Source organism: Haliotis rufescens, unplaced genomic scaffold (assembly GCF_023055435.1).
Source record: "Haliotis rufescens isolate VD_foot unplaced genomic scaffold, xgHalRufe1.0.p SCAF_20, whole genome shotgun sequence".
In the NCBI taxonomy this organism is placed as follows: Eukaryota; Metazoa; Mollusca; class Gastropoda; order Lepetellida; family Haliotidae; genus Haliotis; species Haliotis rufescens.
Genome location: NW_025963891.1, coordinates 11,616,421 through 11,639,731, shown reverse-complemented (window position 1 = coordinate 11,639,731; position 23,311 = coordinate 11,616,421). Strand labels below are relative to the sequence as shown.

General features: G+C 40.7%; 2 protein-coding genes across 3 annotated transcripts in view; both read right to left on the bottom strand.

Moving 5' to 3' along the window:
- LOC124133765 overlaps positions 1-4,789 on the bottom strand; it is a 23,760-nt gene extending 18,971 nt beyond the window's left edge. Inside the window, exon 1 of one of the 2 annotated variants that reach the window (XM_048400838.1) lies at positions 4,582-4,789. In XM_048400838.1, the coding sequence (XP_048256795.1) occupies positions 4,582-4,588 (7 nt within the window). In that variant the 5' untranslated portion in view covers positions 4,589-4,789. The other variant, XM_048400839.1, reaches the window with a different exon arrangement.
- Positions 4,790-10,203: 5,414 nt separating this feature from the next.
- Positions 10,204-20,803, bottom strand: LOC124133755. The gene is made up of 6 exons (XM_046498281.2): positions 20,689-20,803; positions 19,452-19,486; positions 16,396-16,466; positions 14,519-14,740; positions 13,329-13,436; positions 10,204-11,322 (listed from the first exon to the last, which is right to left on the bottom strand). The coding sequence occupies exons 2-6, from the start codon at positions 19,482-19,484 to the stop codon at positions 11,112-11,114; spliced, it is 645 nt and encodes a 214-aa protein (XP_046354237.2). The 5' UTR covers positions 19,485-19,486; positions 20,689-20,803; the 3' UTR covers positions 10,204-11,111.
- Positions 20,804-23,311: the final 2,508 nt, after the last annotated feature.

Sequence of the window (23,311 nt, the reverse complement as noted above, 5' to 3'; positions counted from 1 at the left end):
CAAATACTGACACGATGCTTCCTGAGTTGTTGGTTAACTTAAAGACCATGGTCGCTTGTTATTTTCACACAACCGTTTGGTAAACATCATCCGTTCGCTGGTTATTAGAAACATACCAGTATATGTCAAAAACAAGACGTCTATCACTACATGTACGGCACGCCCTATAAATATGTTTTACTACCTTGTGTTCGTTCTGGTTCGTCTGTAATCCTCTCCCCTGTGTGACAAAATCAACTGAGTAATTGACCTTTACAGAACAGTTTTCAACCCGGATACGATGTTCGTCCAACCTAATTCTCATTGCTCGCTTCCCGTGTCAATACATGAGCAGAAGCAAGAGAAATATAACATCCTATCTTCCATATTGTATTTTCCAGTACAGTAAACTACGGTTATAACGAACACGCTTATAACGAACTGACGGATATAACGAATTAACTTTTTTGGTCCCGACTATTTGCTGTAGTTATGCTGTATATATGCTTATAACGAACTACGGTTATAACGAACTAAAATTAGTAGTCCCCTTGAGTTCGTTATAACCGTACTTTACTGTATTTGCAAAATAACATTTTTTGTCTCACAGGTAGACGTATTAGCAAATATTATTGTGGGTGGAACAGCATACACTGTCACTCATTTAACGGTATTTGCAAATATAACCGTAGGGTTACTTCATTGTGTTACATATATGCATTAAAATGAACACGTCTACACCTGTAAGTGCATTGGCATCAGCTGTCAGCGAATAAATGAATGCTGCACCTTAAGATTGATCCTTGACTGGTTAGCTTTGAGGGGTTTGTGTGCTAGCAATGAGTAGTGAGCAGGGCACCATTCCACAAAGCGATCTTAGCGCTACGACTATCGTAAGCCACTGTATTAGAGTTACGATCTCCTTAGCGCTAAGATGGCTTTGTGAGTGAGTGAGTATGGTTTTACGCCTCTTTTAGCAATATTCCAGCAATATCACGGCGGGGGACACCAGAAATGGGCTTCACACATGGTACCCATATCAGGAATCGAACCCGGGTCTTCGGCGTGACGAGCTAACGCTTTAACCAATAGGCTACCCGACCGCCCCTAAAATGGCCTTGTGAAACGGGTCCCAGGACGTTTACTCCACCCAGACTAACGACGACCAGGGCCCACTTGCACAAAGCGATCTTAGCACTTAGATGATCGAAACTCCCATACCTAAACATATGTTTACGATAGTCTTAGCGCTAAGATCGACAAAGCCATATACCTTGAATTAACACAAACGCTTGGACACAAGGAAAAAAGCCTTTGAAGAAGGCCTGGAGTAAATATTCAAGTAGACAACACAATAAATAAAATATATAAAAAGAGAGCTTGTATGGCTGTGCTAAAGACACTTTTGACAAATTGACCCTGGATCACTCAGAAGAAGGACAATGGTGGACGTTAAGCTGTGATTGAGAATGATACACAGGATCTATACTACTAGTTCCGTTATATTGAAGGATGTATGTCGGACCAGAACAAAACCCTCAACAAGGCCAGTATTTGAAACCTGTCGCTGTCCTCTTCCCCGGAATACGATGACAATCATGACTCAGAAAGTCTTCAGGACAGTATCTCAGGTGAGTGTGATATGCTTGGTACCGTCCTCAGTCACCTAGTGCGGCTAATTGCAAAGACAAATCATAGAGCTAGATAAGACATTTAAATAGGAAATTTAAATCCCTTGACAATAAACTAGCATAAACGACAGCAAATTAAAGAACATCCCGAGAGAGAGAGAGAGAGAGAGAGAGAGGGAGAGAGAGAGAGAGAATTTATTCAGTATTGAATAGAGTACAATTGCTTTTCATACAACTTGAGTACGACAGTTGTATGTGGATGTTTTGAGGAGCAATATCTGACAAATTTCTCTTTATATTAAGAGCAAAACTTCTTATAGCATTAACATTCTTTTTGGGACATTAGGGGGGCAAGTGTCTGTCTTGATGGACCAGTTACGATCTATATGTCTCCTCTTCTTGAATAACGACTATAAATCTTAAATTTTAATGATAAATGTTATCAACTCACAACAGAAACATGTTTTCAGTGGCTTCCACGACTTGAAACTATCATATCTCTCATCGGCAATGAGCCGCCTCACACAGGCTCATTTACAGCACTGGGATCAGAAACAACTGACCTGACCAGTGCACGAGTGGGATAAGATAAGCGGGACACGGATTCATACATAACGACCGAAACGACCTGCAGTTGACGTCAGTGATGAGAGTGATTATCATACAATTACACAGCCCTATCAAATTGACTCTAAGATTGATATAATCCAGTCCCTAGCCAAGCCATTTCAGAATCTTGATGGCATCTGCAGAGTGCTGATAAACCCTTTGAACAAGGTAGAAATAGTATCTTTGACTATGCACATGCAAGACATGCACATGTGACATATGTTTGCTACGCAGGAGAACGCACTACAACACAGAGATTTATATTCAGTACAGGGGCATAACATGTTGAAACCATGACAAGATAATCAACAACGAAGAATTCTCGCCGGAACATATTGCGTGCAGAGAATATGTACCAAGGAAAAACATTAGGAAGAGAACATCTATGACAGCTACAACAACGGTAAATACTAACAGGCACATGTGGCAATTCTACAGGTACTGTGTGATTCAATACTGGCTCAATACTGAAAACATCATAAAAACTGTCTGACTTAAAAAAGGGCCAGTATCAGTCACGGTGCAAAAGGCCACGATGGTATAGCTATACTGTGCAATATCAGCACTAAGAGGAATGTTGTACCTGTAACACAATATCTGAGTATTTTATCTCCACAGGAGTGAACTCTCCTGGATGTGAAACCATGTTTGTCATAGTTTGTCGACTTCCGTCAACGCTCGTAATTCACTCAGTATATGTGGCCAACCATAGGATGAAAACCTTATAGGGGCCAACCTTATGGGTGAAAAAACACATTTTGACTTTTCATTATATTTCAAAAACCACAGTATCTTCGGAACAATTCAATTCATATTTAATACAGAGATACATGACAATACACATGGCGATCTCCACTGAAGTAAGTTGACGTCAAACGTCCTTATGACGTCAAAGCACAATTGTATCCTAGCACCCATAAGGTCCCTTTCCTCCTGGTGGGTCACATTTGTTGATGGTCACAATGAACTTGTTGATCATTTATTGACTATCTATTTTATTGACTATATCATCTAGCATGGGATAGGACAGTGAACTGTCATGTCATTGATGAATGTAGCTATAATGTATCTGATCACCACCCCTGTGTTATTTTCCTGTAGTTTAATCTCCTGTAAAATGCTTATGTAAGCATATTTATCATGTAGATCTTATTTCAGACTTCAGAAAAGCTAACATGGCTATTCGCAAGTGTGGTCAATACATACCCGAAGATTTACTTGCAGATGAACACCTGTGAAGATCCGCGATAGAATCAACCAATGTGTGTCAGCAACCCATGCAACGCCGCACTCAGCAATATTCCAGCTCTATGGCGGCAGTCTGTAAATAATCGAGTCTGGACCAGACATTTATCAACCAAGTCAGCGAGCCTGACCACCCGATCCCATTTGTCACCTCTTACGACAAGCCTAGTCGCCTTGTGCGGCAAGCATGGGTTGATGAAGATCTATTCTACCCCGGATCTTCACGGGTCTACAAGTATGAAACTCGGTTACATATGGAAAAGCCTCCTATTATATGATAAAAGTTGTGGTAAAGCTAGACAAAGGTATAGACCACTAGGAGTAAAACACTCAAACCTCCACCCTGTTAGTTCTGTCAAAATATGGCAAAGAATGGTGCTAAAAACTAACTTCTATGGCTGTGAACTATCAACAAATGTCAAAGGAAAAGACAGTGTCTTATTAGAACCGCTCTAAGGTATTTTTCCAGAACTTCCAAGGACTTGATAAAAGATCTTCAAGAGAATGCACAATTGCTAACCTTGCATTAATTACAATGACTGGTACTATTCATAAACGCAAACTCCAGATTCCCGGCCGATTGTTCCGAATGACCAGCGATACTGGCCCAAAGAACATCTTTTGAGCACAATCTTCAACCCATAACCATCAATATACCGTGAAGATGCGGCGTAGAAGATGCTTGTCGTAAATGGCGTCTGTGCTTGTCGAAAGGGGCGATTAGCGGGAGCGGGGGTCAGGCTCGCTGACTTGGTTGATGCATGTCATCGATCCCAATTGCGTGGATCTATGCCCATGATGCCAATCACTGGATTGTCTGGTTCAGACTCGATTATTTACAAACCGCCGTCATATAGCTGGAATATTGCTGAGCGCGGCGTTAAACAACAAACAAACCATCAATAAACATTACCGGAGATCTTATATCAGTTCTTATCAAATATAATCAAAATAACTACTTCAAATCTTACTTGTGGAGTGTTTCCAAACAAAGCAACATGTAGAATCTATAGTCAGCAGAGCAGTCTTTTACCACGAAGAACAGTAATGGGCTCACTCACAATGATTAAGTTAATTCAAGCCTACTCTGCCACAAACATATTCATACAAGACAAACCTGACATGTGTACTGGCTTCTGACTCTTGAGTATCCAAAACGTCGATCAAAATGTCAACTGTGTGTGAAAATCTCTACACGATCCAGTCTGTAGATTGTAGCTTGTGGCACAAACATGCCGCCGACAGAAATTTCGTATCACATTGTAAATCTATCATGGGTATCAGCTGTCAGCAAAAAATGGATTGCTGCTTGTTCTAGTTGTACATTTGAGGACGTAATAGATGAGATTAGTTGTGTGCTAAACATAGCAACGCGTATGTGGTTGCTGATAACCCAGCGGAGCCCTGACGGAAGATGGAGAAGAACCTTACTTATGAAGCAGACGTTGCATCAAAAACTGTGCGTGAAAATCTCTACACGATCCAGTCTGCAGAGTGTAGCTTGTGTCACAAACATGCCGCCGACAGACATTTCGTATCACATTGTAGGTGTTCGCGAAACCAGTGACGACACCAGGTGTTCGCGAAACCAGTGACGACACCAGGTGTTCGCGAAACCAGTGACGACACCAGGTGTTCGCGAAACCAGTGATGACACCAGGTGTTCGCGAAACCAGTGATGACACCAGGTGTTCGCTTAAACCAGTGATGACACCAGGTGTTGCGAAAACCAGTGATGACACCAGGTGTTCGCGAAAACCCAGTGATGACACCAGGTGTTGCGAAAACAAGTGATGACACCAGGTGTTCGCGAAAACAAGTGATGACACCAGGTGTTCGCGAAACCAGTGATGACCCCAGGTGTTCGCGAAAAGGGTAAGGATTTCCTGCCCTACCGGTAGCAACCGCCATTCACACAAATTGCATTAAAAGTAAGTATTTATTGCACTTTTAATAGGGATAGTTTTTGTCCTTCCATGATAACCAAGAAAGGATTTTCATACTATGTCAAGTGTACATTTACACATAATGAAATAACTGATGATCCCCATCAAAAGTTGAGTGGTATATAGTAAAATTAATACAATAAATACAAACGTTCATAAATTAAACGTTCAACTATGTCCCAGATGCATACGCACACACGCATGCACACACTCACCAATGCACCTAATATTTACAATATTTTTCATTAAATCAAGCATTGAGTTAATTTGAGTGTAGGGCCAAACTGTATGACCGTCAGTGCTTGTAACAACTTATACATGACACCTTTGTTTAAAAACGATTATTAACGTTTCCTCAATTTACATCGGCAACCCACACAAACTCTTAGACTCGCGAGTCTGTAAGGGTTAACTGTAAAACCGTGGCAATTATCTTGAGTGAGTGAGTGAGTTCGGTTTAACGCCGCTTTTAACATTATTCAAGTTATATCACGGCCTGTTAGCTTAATGTGGGAGGAAAGCCCCAAGTGATGCAGGTCTAAGACGTTTACCACTTCGGTGAAACCCACGAGCACGGGTATGGTGCTGACAAACCTAGAAACAAAATCGGGCGAACCGGGATTCGAAGCCACAATCATAGGTTTCTGGCGTGCCCAAGGGACGCAACTCTGTGCAGCGAATCGCGGTGCCTTAGACGACTGGGCCACCCGTGCCCCCGGCAACTATCTTGAGAATAATATTTAAGACTACCGCCACAACACCCATTGTCCTCATTAGCACCAATGAGTCATGGTAGAATGGCGACAAGCACACTTCTTCAATGTTGAACTGTGCGAAATACAGACATGGCGCTATGTTTAAATCAGTATGGATGTTGTCGAAGCATATGAAAAAATGGGCCAAAAGAGAAGATGAACCTGCTGAATATCTTCCTGAGAGTGTGTGAGTGCGTATTGTTTTACGCCACTTTTGTAGCACTATTCCTTGTAGAATGCACAATCCGAAAGAGTGGAAACAGAATTTGAATAAACCCATTCTCTACCAGCCAGCTGTCATCCGAGGTCGGGCCGCCCGACATAAAATGTTTGCAGTTTTTCTTACATGAATTGGTTGTTTGTTTAAAGAACTTGGTATAAGTGACATAGACAATGGAGACACATATAAGGCCAGTATGTTAATTGTAGACGAAATTGGTCAAAACCATGCATAAATACTATAAACCTTTGTGAAGATCCGGGCTAGAATAGGTCTTCAGCAACCCATGCTTGCCGTAAAAGGCGACTATGCTTGTCTTAAGAAGCAACTGATGGGCTCGGGTGGTCAGGCTAGCTGTCTTGGTTGATGCATGTCATCGTATCCCAATTGCTTGGATCTATGCTCATGATGCCAATCACTGGATTGTCTAGACCAGACTCGATTATTTTCAGACCGCCGTCATATAGCTGGAATATTGCTGAGTGCGACGTTAAACAACAAACAAACAAACAAACTATCAACTTTGGAATCTGAACACATACCTATTCCTTTTTTGCACTGGATTCCAAAGTTCCATAAAAATCCAGCCATTGTACCACCCACCCCTTCTCTCAGAAATTAACCATTCAACCAAGGAAGGAGATTATTAATATTCACAGAAGGTACTTGAGACAAAAAACTAACTGCAAACAACCATCGCGTGAATCGGAATTTCTGCTCCAATTTGCAAAAAAAAAACAATGGTATTTGGCCATCGGTGATCGGACATCGTTCAATAACAACCAAATAGCTAATTCCCTTCCACTGATTTACCCACCTGAACTAGAAATAGAAGAGACCCGTGAAACTGTCCCTAATTGTTTTATATTTAAATATATGCATAAAGATTCAGAATGATAAAACACTCTCCACAAGACTGTATGCCAAGAGGAATGACTTCCACTTTCCAACAGTCAACTTTCCCTTCATGTCGAGCAATATTCCTGCATCTCCAGCATTTGGTGTCTACATTTCAAAACTGTTAGGTTCAACGAGCATGCTCGTTCCATGACGATTGCAGAGAGCGTCATTTTCACGACTCTTGTTCAAAAGTTGTTTGATCAGGATTACAACATTGAAGTCTTCACTAAAGCTTTCAAAGATTTCAGGGCAGACATGTGGGGGACATCAGTGACCAAAATGAATTGTTTTTTTTAATTCCAAAATTGACTTTACCATATCCTTTACGTGTGTTTGTGGCGGCTGCCACCGGTGGGGCAAGATACACTCACCACTTCGCGAACACCTGGTATAATCACAAGTTGATGGTGATCCATAAACACATGCTTATGACGTAGTCGGAATCGTAAGATGTGCTCTGCTTTTAGTAGCAATTACTTAACAAAATGGACCTGTTTTGGGGGCATTTCATTAACATAGCTCTACATTGAACAAACATTATCCTGTAATATAAGAACACTTTGTTGTGGTGACAGGGTTAGCTGAATAATACCCCCCCCCCCCCCCCCCCCCCCCCCCACAAAGGATCAAGGCGTGACTTTTAAAAAGCTTCATTTATCGGGTACACGTTGATATTTAACGCCACAGTTAGCACTACTCGAGCTATATCACGGCGGCTCGCAACTAATCAGGAACAAAGAAACAAGCTTAAGAAAACATGACAAAAAAACACGTCATTGAGGCACAATCACACGCTGTTGAATTATCATATATATATTAAATATTGAATTTCATGTTTATTTATTATATACCGTTACGCATACGCTGTATGGTTATACGACGTAACACGGGTTTTTCTTGTTTCTTTGGTACGTACATTTATGAACTATTTGTATAATTTGCTTTGTCTAAAAGCATCGCTAATTAACATATCCTTTACCAGATAACTGATCCTGTTTCGCCTCGGTCGATGTTACGAGCGTTTAAGTAGAAATGCGTTCCAAATATCTCAGAAAATTCATGCAAAATAAAGGTTCAAAATGGCGGTTACCTTTTCGATACTAATGTAGAAGCATTGGAGACAGAAATTCGCGGAGTAAAGAGTGAGTGAATATGGTTTTACGCCGCTTTTAGCAATATTCCAGCAATATCATGGCGGGGACACCGGAAAATGGGCTTCACACATTGTACCCATGTGGGGAAGTGAACCCGTGTCTTCGGCTTGAGGAGCCGCGCTTCCACTAAACTAACCCACCGCCCAGTGGAGTAAAGTGGTGACTCATTACTGGGGAATGTTAATCACAAGAACAACAACATGCGTTCATGGCCTGATATGTTTTAACCAATCAAAATGATACCCCAGGGCACGTGACAAGCAAGTCAGCTTCTCGTGGTTAAGCGGGGAATGCGGACTTTGCGGTTTTTTGAGATGGAGTCGAGCCTGATGTGAGCCTTGATGTGAGGATCAAACCTTTATGTTGCGTTATTTTTTATATGAGTGTGTCACGAAACATGAATTATATGTAGGAAATAAGGAGCTACGGTCCTCGGACCGGTCGCCCCTGGACTGAGAGAACTTCTCACGGCCGGTTTAGCGCCTTGATTAATAGGTGAGGTGAGGTGAGGTGAGGTGAAATGGAGTTTAACGTTGCGTTCAAGATTATTGCACCGAGAAAGCGACCTGCATTCACGTGTGTGTGTGGCTGTGTGTACTAGTCCAGACCAATGTCGACTTTAATAGCGCTAGCCCACTGAGATACCATGCCGCAGTCTACCATGAATACCCGACTCAAGACACAGTATACTGATTCCGAGCCCTACCATCCTTCTTTTAGACCCTTAAGAGGCTCTCACACTTTGCCGAGTTGCGTCCCGAGTATGGACCCGAGCTGACTCGGGGGTACTCGTATGGAGCTCGTAGCGAGGTCGTACTGAACTCGGGGTAACTCGGGATACCTCGCACTGATCTACGAGAGTTTTGGAACTGCTCAAAATAATCGGACCGCCAGCCAATCCCAACAAAAATCCTAACAAACTCGTAACACACTCGTCCTACTCGTAGCACCCTCGTGGCGACCTCGTGATGCTTGTACAGAACTCGTATGAGGATCGTCTGCAAAATGTATTGCCGAGTTGACCGAGTCTAATACAAGCTATACGAGTGTGCCACCTCGTACCAAAGTCGTACAGCTCGTATGGAGATCGTTGTGCTCGTATGCAACTCTTAATTGACTCCTTTTAGACTTCTATTGGAGTCCTATGGGGCTCGTAACACGCTCTTAGCGTACTCGTATGATACTCGTATATATGTAGTCTCCTCCCGAGTCCTAACCGAGTTAGGCTCGGGAGAGCTCGGCAGCCACCTCGGCAAAGTGTGAGAGCTGCAGTAATGCCGAACGTCAGTCAGGATGACAAGAAGTACCATCTTTAAACGTCTTTTGGTATGACCCGGCTGGGGATCGAACCAACGACCTTAGACCTACCACGGCGACACGGAACGGCAATACGTCGCTAGTGAAGGGGCCTACGGAAACCCAAAGCAAGTTAAAGGTTTCACGCCAAACACATGATTCACGATATAGCCGCCCCTTGTTTTTGTTTTTCATTTAGTATATTTGTTTACACAAGTGTCTTGTAAAGCATATTTTTAAGCCACTTATATATTTATATTGCCAACTATTGACACCTGCAGCTGAACCTTCCTGGACGTATCTACAGTAGACTCTGTGTAATCCGACATCTGTCTAATCCGTATTTCTTTCGCACCAAAACTTATTCCACTATATTTACTTATGTTACAACTACAGTGTCCATACAGAGGGTCACTGGTCTTGGTTCTATCACGTGGCCCGCAATTGATACATCACCAAAACATTTTCTTTCCTTTTCAGTCTTTTTATTACATCATGATTCTATGTTGTTACAACCATGTACAATACCACGAGGCCAGGCGTATCAGGGGATATTGTTTCCATGTAATAAGTGAATGAGTGAGTATGGTTTTACGCCATTTTTAGCAATATTCCAGCAATATCACGGCGGGGAACACCAGAAATAGGCTTCACACATTGTACCCATGTCGGTAAAAGTAAATATTGACACCAAGAACAGTTTTTAGTTTGGATGCAATGGGTGACGATGTACGTCAGTAATTTGCAGCGTAATACAAATATATTCGAATATATTTAAATGAGCCATTCCAAGTTACTTACATCTGTATATAATAAATAAAGCTAACAACAACAAATACTTCATAACTTCATAATCATCGTTTCCATCACTGACACCATACAAGCCAATATTATAATAATATCGTATGTTTTGTTATGGATATTAACCTAAAGACATAAAAACATAAAACGTCAACGGCTGAGAATACCCAGCCTCGATTATCTGTCGACACAGATCAGTGAAAATCACCACTTGGTGATATAGGTCTTCAGCAACCCATGTGTACCGTAAAAAGCGACTGTGCTTGTCGTAAGAGGCGATTAACGGGATCGGGTGGTCGGGCTCGCTGATACGGTTGACGCACATCATAGTATCCCTAATGCGTGGATCTATGTTCATGATGCCAATCACTGGATCGTCTTGTCCAGACTAGACTATTAAAAACCGCAGTCATATAGCTGGAGTGCGGCGTTCAACAACAAACAAACAGTAAGAATCAGTAGTGACACCGTTTCACGAGTGGCGAGTGCATGTTTAATAGATAATGATAGTTTCAAAAAGAGTTATTCATTTAAAGAAATAATTAATTACCCATGTATTTATATAATTATGTAAATTAGTTATTGGCATTTTGAAGATGACTTCTGTTCAGGCATTTACAACTTCCGTTGACCTTGACCCATTCAATTTGATATCTGTCTTCATCGTAGTGAACGTGGTCTTCACCAGACATAGCCGCCATGTCGTCGTCGTCTCCATCTACGGTTACTGCCGTCACGTATTCCATGTTTTGGGAGCACACACCATATCCGAAGTTGACAACGTAACTGAAACAGTAAGAAATCCACCAAATATAGAGGGGTTTCCAAAGTTGAAAGAGTGAGTGAGTGAGTGAGTGAGTTGGGTTTAACGCCGCTTTTAACAGTATTCCAGTTATATCACGGCGGGTCAGCTTAATGTGGGAGGAAAGCCCGAAGTGATGCAGGTCTAAGACGTTTACCACTTCGGTGAAACCCACGAGCACGGGTATGGTGCTGACAAACCTATAAACATAATTGGGACGAACCGGGATTCGAACCTACAATCATAGGTTTCTGGCGTGCCCAAGGGACGCAACTCTGCACAGCGAATCGCGGCGCCTTAGACGACTGGACCACCCGTACCCCCTCAAATTTGTAAGAACTTGACGTGATTAATATGTTTAAACTAAACATAAAATGAATGTAAACATCATACAAGGTTGAACCTTCACATATATTGCCTGTCTTATATGTGGACATATTTTTGAAAGTGTATCGAGCTTGACCTAAACTAAGGAGCAAAAGAAACTACACCTCACAGTTGATTTCATCATGTTTGAGTTTCGATTGAAAATATCTTAAGAGCGATATTATATCCACAAAATGAACTGTACTGGCGCCTTGTCGGCACTCAAGGAATACTTCAACATAGTTATATTATTTATGAAACTTTTAAATATTAAAAAATACACAACTCTTAGACATCTTATCTTTGTAAATCAATAAATGTGGGTTTTTTCGGCACAACTGTAAATATTTCAAACATAGTTGGGGTCAATTGGTTGCAAATTCATTCTTTCCCCAGTCTTCATTGTACCAATTATGTTTTTACACAAAGTTACCCAGTCACGGATTACAATCACTTTTAACAACAGTTGTTTTTTTCAATTTTCAATTACATAAAAAACAAACACCGTATACGCGCTTTTGTCCTTCAGTTCATAAACATATGAACGTATATTTTAAACATACATGTCACTGGAAATATTTGGAAATAATGAATGATAGTTGTTCGAAATTCGAAAGGTTTTAAAATGAAACAGATCTGCGACGATATAAACAAAAATACCTCTGGGTTAATTTTAACAGTCATGTTTTAATTTACTGAGAAACAAAAATTGTTTCCAGTCCAGTTGACCGTATTTACCATGTTTAAACGGGATGGACACTCCGTGAGAGACTGGGGTCGTTCAAATTTTCATTTACTTACAAATGCTCCGAAGATATACCGCGCACTATGTCTCTCTAGGCGTAATAAATAAAGCAGACATATATGGAGAGAGTGATAGTTATACGTGTTAAGGTGCAACTGTCCCAGACAAACAAATATAAATACATGTATCGCCCGGCCCGAGAAGATCCGAGGTAGAATATGTCTTCAGCAACCCATGCTTGTCCTAAAAGGCGACTATGCTTGTCGTAAAAGGCGACTAACGGGATCGGGTCGCTGACTTGGTTGATGCATGTCATCGTATCTCAATTGCGTAGATCGATGCGCATGATATCAATCATTAGATTGTCTGGTCCTGGCCCGGGGACCGCCGTCATATAGCTGGAATATTGCTGAGTGCGGCGTTAAACAACGAACAAACAAACAAACAAAAGCAAATGTGTCGCAAAGGACAATGAAGATTTTAAAATCTTTTAAGAGATCTTCACGGGTCGTGACATATTTGAATCATAAACATGAACATGGTGACTCTTATGGTAAACACATGCAATGATTCCAGGAAGGGATTTTCCCAAGCCAACGTAGGATTTGGTAAATTTGTTGGAAGAAAAAGGAAAGTTCATACAATGTCCTATACTGAATAGAGACGATAGACAGGCCCCAGTTCCCCAAAGTGGCGTTAGATTTTGCGAACGCCTGGTGTCATCCCTGACGTTTTATAGTTACCCCTGTTGCTAAACTATGTTAAAGTATGGGATTTACGATCGTCTTAGCACTAAGGACACTTTGTGAAAACGGGACCATTGACTGTGACGTCGCCGAGTGACTGAACGGTGAAGTTTAAGCGCTCTTCTTCACAAACCTGCACTGCTCCGTCTTGAAGTACTGTTTCCGATTCTTAAACTGGGCTATCCTCTTCACATGACCGTATACATTAGTCATGTTGTCTTCGGCACGGTAGAATATCTGTCTGTAACATCACGTCAAGGATATTTGCAACAAAATCTTTGAAAGGTTATATTAACACTATCCTCAAGCTGTTTCACATACAAAATGTTTATATTGTTGGTATGGCACAGTTGCCGGTAAATATTCTTTAAATAAATGTCTGGCAGCAAGTTATTAAGAGCACAAGCAGCAAAATTATAAGTTTTTATTCCCGATACAAAACAAACAGGCCTTTAGACCAGATTTGAACTTGTTCCTGATGCAAAATAACTTTTCTCCAAAACTATTACACTCAATTAGTTTATTTCTGCAGTTATCAAATCTTTGTAGTTCTAGTTTTACTGCCGTACATCTTTCTTTAAACAAACAAACAAACATCATTATAGAGAATTAATGGACGTCAACTTATTTATTATGAGGAACCGGTCACTATAATATTTTTGTTTGTTTGTTGTTTAACGCTGCATTCGGCAATATTCCAGCTATATGACGGCGGTCTGTAAATAGTCGTCTCTGGACCAGACAATCCAGTGATTAACATCATGAGAATCGATCCACGCATTTGGGATACTATGACATGCATCAACCAGGGCGGTCGGGTAGCCTAGTGGTTAAAGCGTTCGCTCGTCACGCCGAAGACCCGGGTTCGATTCCCGACATGGGTACAATGTGTGAAGCCCATTTCTGGTGTCCCCCGCCGTGATATTGCTGGAATATTGCTAAAAGCGGCGTAAAACCATACTCACTCACTCACTGCATCAACCAAGTCAGCGAGCCTGACAACCCGATCCCGTTAGTAGCCTATTACGGCAAGCATAGTCGCCTGTTACGACAAGCATGGGTTGCTGAAGGCCTATTCTACCCCGGATCTTCACGGGTCGGTCAGTATAATAAAGAAGTTGGCATCCATTAATTCTCTTCTTTATATGTATCATTTCTAAATGCCTTTCAAAAACTTGAAGCATCTTAATGAACTTAATTAGTACGTATCTAAACACACATCCAGATGACACCCAAATGCTATAGCGGAAATACTGTGAAAAGCGGCATCAAACCACACTCCGCAAGGCACACACACTCGCAATGGGTTAAAAGTTGACTTACGTTTGACAGCATGCATGATGCCAGATAAAGCGTGAGCTTTGTTTTCCAAACCTTGGTGGATCGCCTTCTAAACAGTTCAGGTTACAGGTTTTAGACTCCCGGACATAACTGTATACAGGTTTATACTGGTTTGTGTAATTGACGAGCTGCAGCATCTGTTCCCTCGTCAGAAACATATTTGGATATCGCTCCAGGATCCGCTGTTCTGTGCTCTTCTTGAACCTGTAAACACGGTACCCGTCAGTATAAAATATGGTCCCACATAATGAAGATCGCCGTGGCTAGCCTATTGAAGGCCCGTGAAGATCCGGGGTAGAATAGGACTTAGCTACCCACGCTTGCCATAAAAGGCCACTATGCTTGTCGTGAAAAGCGACTAACGGGATCGGGTGGTCAGGCTCGCTGACTTGGTTGGTGTTTGTCATCGTATCACAATTACGTGGATCGATGTTCATAATGTCAATCACTGGATTGCCAGGTCTAGACTTGATTATCTATCAACCGCCGTCACATAGCTCGAATATTGCTGAGTGCGACGTTAAACAACAAACAAATCCTTATTGAAGACAGGGTTGACTATCACTGCGGCGTTCGGTGGAGATGCTGGTTCCTTCATTGAGTAAGTCGCTTCAAGATTGCTGATTCTCGGCGTAAGCAAAAATCACTCGGTTTTAAAGTAACTTTTGTCTTTTTTGTTCGTTGTTTAACACCGCACTCAGCAATATTCCCGCGATATGACGGAGGTTTGTAAATAATTCATATCATGAGTGAGTGAGTTTGATTTTACGCCGCTTTTAGCAATATTCCAGCAATATCACGGGGGGGGCACCAGAAATGGGCTTCACACATTGTACCCATGTCGGGAATCGAACCCGGATCTTCGTTGTGACGAGCGAACGCTTTAACCACTAGGCTACCCGACCGCCCTCATATCATGAATAACGATCTACGCAATTGGGACACGGTGACATGCATCAACCAAGTCAGTGAGTGTGACCATCCGATCTCGTTAGTCGCCTCATTTTGATTCTGTTGACGAACTTAGCTGAGTGTCTTTTGTAATGCTGTGACGATTTGCCTGAGATCGTGTCATTCTTTAAAAGAGTTAGCCTAGTGTGAGCTGTACGAGCTCGTATCTGCGCCTCCCTAAGTCCCTGCGATGCTCACCTCTTAGATAACTGAGACCTGAGGATTCCGGGTAGGAATAATGGTCCGTATCAACATGTGCTTGTGGTAAAAGGCGACGACATGGATCGGGTGGTCAGGCTCGCTGACTTTGTTGAATGCCTAGTCGTTCCTAATGTCACCTGGAGTACTCAGGGAATATTCCCGCGTGCTTCACACGGGGGTTGCATTGTGTAGTATCAGCAAAGGAGTACTAACTTACCAAAACTCCTTCCATATGTGGATTTCTATTGACGAGAGTTCTAACTTACCAAATCTCCTTCCACATGAGGATTTCTATTGACGAGAGTACTAACTTACCAAAACTCCTTCCATATGAGGATTTCTATTGACGAGAGTACTAACTTACCAAAACTCCTTCCATATGAGGATTTCTATTGACGAGAGTACTAACTTACCAAATCTCCTTCCATATGTGGATTTCTATTGACGAGAGTACTAACTTACCAAAACTCCTTCCATATGAGGATTTCTATTGACGAGAGTACTAACTTACCAAAACTCCTTCCATATGAGGATTTCTATTGACGAGAGTACTAACTTACCAAATCTCCTTCCATATGAGGATTTCTATTGACGAGAGTACTAACTTACCAAATCTCCTTCCATATGTGGATTTCTATTGACGAGAGTACTAATTTACCAAATCTCCTTCCATGTAAGGATTTCTATTGACGAGAGTTCTAACTTACCAAAACTCTTTCAACAGAATGTAGCCTGCCAATGAGAGAGTCGCTAGGAAGAAAAAGACAGCAACGACAACCTGAAAGAGACATCGTTGATGGGTTATATAGGAAACTACACAAGGAACTTATGATTGACAAATATTAAAGATTGTTTATTAGTTTATTTTTTCATTGTTTAACATCGCACTTAGCAATATTCCAGCTAAATGACGGATGTCTGTAAATAATCGAGTCTGGACTGTACAACCCAGTGGTTGACATCATGAGCATCGACCCACGCAATAGGGAAACGATGACATGCATCATCCAAGTCAGCGATCCCACCCGATTAGTCGTCTCTTACGACAAACATAGTCGCCTTTTACGACAAATAAATAGTAAAGACGATCACGACACACAGCGCCAAAATCGAGAAGAGCAAGACGATGAAGCGCACGTAATATATCCGTTTCATATATTGACGATAACGTGTATAATATTGACGTGTGAGATGAATACAGATCCTTTAACGGCACATTTGGGTGTTATATTACGTTTCGTCTGATTAAAGACGAGATTGAATATATTTGTAAATCGTTGATTCTAAATAATTCAATGCGGCATGATCTATACATGACATTTATTGTGTATAACTGAATGATTATAACATATCGCGCAACTTTTTTTGTGGGGAGACAAAAGCTATTTGTCGTCGGTGGGAGTCGATTATCATTTTTTGTTCAGAGGTCTTGAAACGACCTGGGTAAACTGTTTTGATTTGCATGGTGTTCTTCACGTTACATTGTAGTGGAGCTTTGATTGTCATCTTCACGGGCCCAGATTACAAACTCTTACAAGCCCTGAGGGGTAAAAGAAAGCGTACCGAGGTTTAATTTATTGTGACTGAAGATTGAAAGAACTGATGACTGTGTCTATAACAGTTTGCAAAAAGTAATCTGTGACTGGGTAATTTTGTGTAAAAAGACATTGGTCTAATGAAGACTGGGGTAAGAAATGAAAATGCAACCACATGACACCTAACATGATGGAAATTAATGTTTTACCTTTGTGCCGAAAAAAGCAAATATATTGATTATTACGATAAGATGTCTAAAAAAACATCAGCAGTTGTGTATAATGCGAAAATGTTTGGGTTTATTTCATATCTTAATCACATCTGCTTGTTTAACGTGGTAAGGAGATATGAGTTGTCTCCCTTTAGCTTTAGTGCTCGTAACTCCCATACTTTTAACATTAGCTTACGAAAGTCTAGGATCGCTTTGTGCAAGTGGGCCCTGGTGTAAACTTAAATGTCATCACTGCAGTTCTGTCAGATATCGCTATGTCTATAGATACATTGATTGCGTCCGTCCCTGTTGCACAGATTAAACTGAGATTCATCTGTGAACAAAACGCATTCCCATCTCCGATTATCCTACGCAACATGCTCTCAGACCACATCATGCTTCCTGTGATGATGCTTCAGAGACGTGCATGAATGCCACCCGCTCTTAGAGGACGTGTAACAGTTGTCGTGGACACCAGTCTGTTAGTGGCAGTATGGAGCGAATCCTCCTGAGCTCTGGCAGTGGTGTGTCGGTTGCTCAAAGCGGTTACAAGAAGGTACTGGTCGTCTCTTCTGGTTGTTGCCTTGGTCTTCCGGATCGGGGTCTATCCTGCACAGAGTTTGCTGAAACCTTGACCATAGATTTCCTACAGCTTCTGTGATACACCACGTCTTCTTGCAACATAACGTCGTGGTCGGCAATCTTGAATCAGTGCTATGGCTTGTTGTCGTTGATCATTTGTCATCGAGCGTCCGCGACCCATCATGCTTCAACTGCGCTTACCATCCACCTGTTTCCAATTTTATAGGCAATCATTGCTAAAAATTGAACTGGTATCTGGTTGTGCCCATGCACTGAGTGTCAACCTCTTTTTTTCGTTCTCGAATGTGGAGACAAAATAGTTTGAAAATCGTGCAGCTAAACCGTTGATAATGGCCCATTGGGTCATGATCCAGGTAGCAAGTCCATAAACGTTCTATGTTCTAATCTAATTCTTCAAGTCACATATCGCACACCATTGTAACCCCAAGTAGTATTACCGGTAAGTGCTCATATTATTTTTAATAACGCAGTTTGACTTACATTACATCCTAACATATATAATCACGAATTCCTTAACGCCGGTTTACTTTTCTTGGCTCGATCGTGTCGCCACGTCGCGTGGAACACGAGTTGTGCCCCTTGTAATGAAAGCGCGATATCCAATCAGATCGCTGTTCTTAGCTCGTATGGCTTCACAAAGATGGCGACTGCCATAGACGACGACATGGTCAATGAAATAACGAAAACATCCTGACAGACAAATAAAGGCAATCGTTTGGAATTTTAACAGATGGAAAAGAAATGTTCGTGTCAACAAACACATCGGCGGTAAATCACTTTCATACGATTGTGTTACAGTCGTGTTTATTGACTCCTCTCATCATCGTACCGCTTGCAAGCACAGTACCAGGGCGAATTTGATTGAAAACTTGGAAAGACTTAAAAAATATTTGTCTTCGCTTAATTGTTGGAAGAACTTCCGATGGATTGAATAAATGAGATTGAGTTGTGTATATCCTGCAAAGAACATAAATTATTTGACATTTTATGGCAGTTAATTGGAGTTAAAAGAGCACAAGAGAAACAGAACATGTATATTCTGCAAAAGCAATATGTGACGCATCAAACACAAGCTGGATATGCACCAACTCTGCCTTTTCACACGCTACTCTACGCTTTACATAGTGGGAGACCATAAAGACCAAGACTTTGTTTGATCAAATATTCTGGCGGCTGTTTATGTAAGTTTGTGCCTACTTTAAACTTATATTGTGTATTGGAATATTGCTATCTAATATATGTATATGTTTGTATTTCATAATGATATCGTCATCATACTTGCATTGTACTGTATATTAAACAATAGGTCTGTCGCATGCTCATTTCCTCAAAATAACAAAAAATAACTACTTTTACTCTGGTCAAGGCTTGAAAACGCTTGGTTACAGCCATTGAAAGGAAAGAGCAACCTACCCATACTCTCGACGTTGGGCGTTTTCCTGGCATAGCTGCAATAAAATACACATTACATATAAATACAGAGTTGAATGTTTAGTTTGTAATCAGTACTCGAATATTGCAATCATCAGTGCCCGTGTGTTTCCCTTACAACCAATCACCAAATATCAATACTCGGATATTTGCCGAGACAATCCTTGCTCGGTGAATCAGGTAATTCCAAGATTATCAATTATCGACACATCGATTATCTGTTTAACGATTGATCATTGATCATTCGGGTACTATAGATATGTCTGTACTGGTGTATATCACATACAATCAAGGCAGGATATATTGGTACTGGGTTCACATACATTCAATGACAGATATGGCGGTACTCGGGTATTGCACATACACTCAATTACATATATATCGATACTGGGGGATTTTACATACAATCATAACATACATATCGATACTGGGGTATTTAACATACAATCAAATACATACATATCGATACTGGGGTATTTTACATACAATCAAATACATATATATCGATATAGTCTGGGGTGTTTCAGATACAATCAATTAATTATATATCTCTCTCTATATATATCTATCTATATAGATATATAGATATATAGATATAGATATAGATATATATAGATAGATAGATACTCGGGTATTTCAGATACAATCAATTACATATATATATATATATATATATATATATATATATATATATATATATATATATATATCGATACTGTGGTATTTCAAATACAATCAATAACACATATATCGGTACTGGGTTATTTCACATACAATCAAGTACATATATATCGATAATCGGATGTTCCACATTTATGCACCGATGACTTTGTCGCATTTCGCATACAGTCAATCACAGATACATCAGTGCGTCAGTACGTCAATGACAGGTACGGTTATAATGGCATATTAATGTTACCATTGACTATTTCTTTAAAAATCATATTTGCTTATTGATAGATAAAACATATTTATATCCCATGGTTAATTAAGTTAATATCTATACGTCAGAACAAATCTGGCCAAATTGGTTAATCTTGTATCCGTCCATTTTTCTTACATAACAACTGTTTTCATGTGGGCGTTTGAACTCGTTTCTCCAGCTATAAAGTGATCTCATGACTTGTTGCTCTCCATCAATAATTATCACAATGTACACACCCACCCCCCACCCTTAATAATAAATACCCGACCACTAAATCCCTCACATTGACCCTACCTGATGTGTACTCCCTGTTTCTCTGTAGCGGTTTGTGGAACGGTCAAAAACAACGTAGTATCTAACACATCCTTCACCAGTAGAACAGTGTCCGGGCAACTTGAATCATTCCTGGTAGTTTCTGACAGTGCATCCCAATAAGCAGGGGAGGTAACTGTTGAAGGGTAACTCCATGTTTTGATGATTCTGAAAAGCGTCTTTTGTCAATAGAAGCCTTTTATATTTTACTGAACATATTTGAACTATGTTCAGCATTACTATCAACTAACCCAACAACCAATGAATGAATGACACATGACGTATAATCAAACTAAGCAGACAATCCGCTTGAGGTGCAGTATATGGGTGTGTATTGCCGTCGTTGAAATGATGGCCACGGTTTCCCCAAATTCTGAAGGCGTTTATTGTGAACATTTTGTTTTTATGACGCTTCTCGAAGGCCGTGTTATCTCGGCTAAAAAGTGAACGCAATGTTTAGAGAGTTGTGTTTATGTCACCTATCAATTAGGATGTTTAGGAAACTGATAAATTATTAAGAAAATACTTGGGTTGGGTGTAGGTAATGTTTTATATTACCCATAGACTTTCTACTAAGATAACGTAGAAAAATGTGGGTTTTTTCCGATCTTTGAAAAAGACGTCAAGTCACGTGATGAAGTGTTACATGACACCCACTCACTCACACATGACCATGGGTAAACGATATATATATATATATATATATATATATATATATATATATATATATATATATATACACACACAAAATGAGGCAATTGTTCACTCGGTGTACATGTAATATATAATAAAATAATAAAGTCCACGTTAGTCCATCATCTTCTTTATATCAGTTTGAGACTGATATAAAGAAATATATATATATAGACACATTTATTAAGGAAGAGAATATATTTATGTCAACGTATTTATTAGAGGAACACAACGTTTCGGAGTATATGCTTTCTCTTTCATCAGGTGAATGGATGCACCTGATGAAGGAGTAAGCATTTACTGCGAAACGTTGTGTTCCTCATGATAAGGAAGTTGACATCCATTACTTCTCTTCCTTATGTGTACCACTTCTAAATGTCATTCAAAGGCTATATATATATTGTTCACATTGTAATAGGGATATGCCCATAATTCCATAGGACAAAACCCATAAAAAGTTGTTATTTGTGATCTTTTAACGTGACATCTACTCAAATAACAGTAGTCGGGGGTACGGCGGTCTTAACGTTTAAAAAATATATTGCTGGGTGAAACACAGCAGGTCAACTCAGTAAACGGACATACTGCGCCCTGGCTATGGACGCGGGTGTTGGGCATTGATGAATTCTTTCCCGCGCACACTCAAGCCACATAGTAGCATGTTATTTACACAGGACACAAAGGATGATGAGTAAGTAAAGAGGGCTAGAAGATAGGCGCTGATGAGAGACGTTCACGCGAGGTTGTTACATGTACTTCAGTCTAAAGAGTACGGGACTGAATTACAAAAAGCATTGCCGGGTCTTCAACATATCACCAGGTTTTTTTGTCATTTGATCCAGAGCATTTTCTGACATAAGGTTATGTGAGTGAGTATTATTTTAAGCCGCTTTTTTGCAATATCCGAGCAATAGAACGGCGGGCGGATCAGAAATGGAACCATGTTGGGAGTCGAACTCGGGCCTTCGGCGTGACGAGCGAACACTTTAACCAGTAGATTACTCCACCGCCTCTCCTGAAAGACACTCAAGTTTGTTTCAAGGGTACGAAAATTATATTGGAGACCACAATAATTTGAATGTACGATGATGGCATAGAACTATGGATTGTTTGCGGCAATTCGTTTTGGCATACAACTTGGATGAATTCGTGAGTTGCTTTTAACTTAAGTAGACGCTTAATGGGACAGGACGTTTAAGTGGTCAAACCAACGAGCACAACTCCTGGTATGGCTAAGGGGCGCAACCCTGCAATAGTTGATGGAAACATTTGGTGATCTTAGTCATACCAGGACTCACATTTGTGAAATAAATAGAATTTGGAAATAAACAAATGTAAGCAAAAAGATCTTCTCAGGAACTATTCATGTTTATCATGAAAATAAAATGACACTCCGTGTTTTCTATTGCCCACAGAGTGTAATTTATAATTAAAAAGGAATAAAACATAACAAATGTTATATTTGGGACAATATATCACTTTCTTAGTCAAGTACAAATTCTAGTACTGTTTGATGAAATAGGTGGTGAGTTGAGGTGAAATGGGGTTTAACTTCGCGTCCAAGATTATTGCACTTATATAGCGACGTGCATGCACGTGTGTGTGTGTGCTTGTGGTAATCCGTACTAATGCCGATTTTATAGTGCTAGTCCACCGAGATACCATACCGCAGTTTAACATGAATACCCGACTCAGACACAGTACACTTACTCCGAGCCGATCAGTCCTTATTTGAGACCGAGCGCCAGACAGGGTAACAATAAGTACCATCCTTTAACGTCTTTTTGGTATGACGCGCCCGGGGATCGAACTCCGGACATTCCGCTCTCCGGGCGCACGCTCTACCAGTAGACCACAGTGGCGGTCTTGATAAAATAGGACCACAGTGGGTAATAATATAGGTGTGTCGCAG

What these genes read in the sequence shown, in the direction of transcription:
- LOC124133755 (XM_046498281.2), bottom strand. Translation starts at nt 19,484, where the DNA reads ATGCCAGGAAAACGCCCAACGTCGAGAGTATGG. An exon ending in ATTCTGTTGAAAGAGTTTTG is followed by an intron (nt 14,741 to 16,395) that starts GTAAGTTAGAAC and finishes CCGTGTTTACAG; the next exon opens with GTTCAAGAAGAGCACAGAAC. An exon ending in TTCAAGACGGAGCAGTGCAG is followed by an intron (nt 11,323 to 13,328) that starts GTTTGTGAAGAA and finishes TTACTGTTTCAG; the next exon opens with TTACGTTGTCAACTTCGGAT.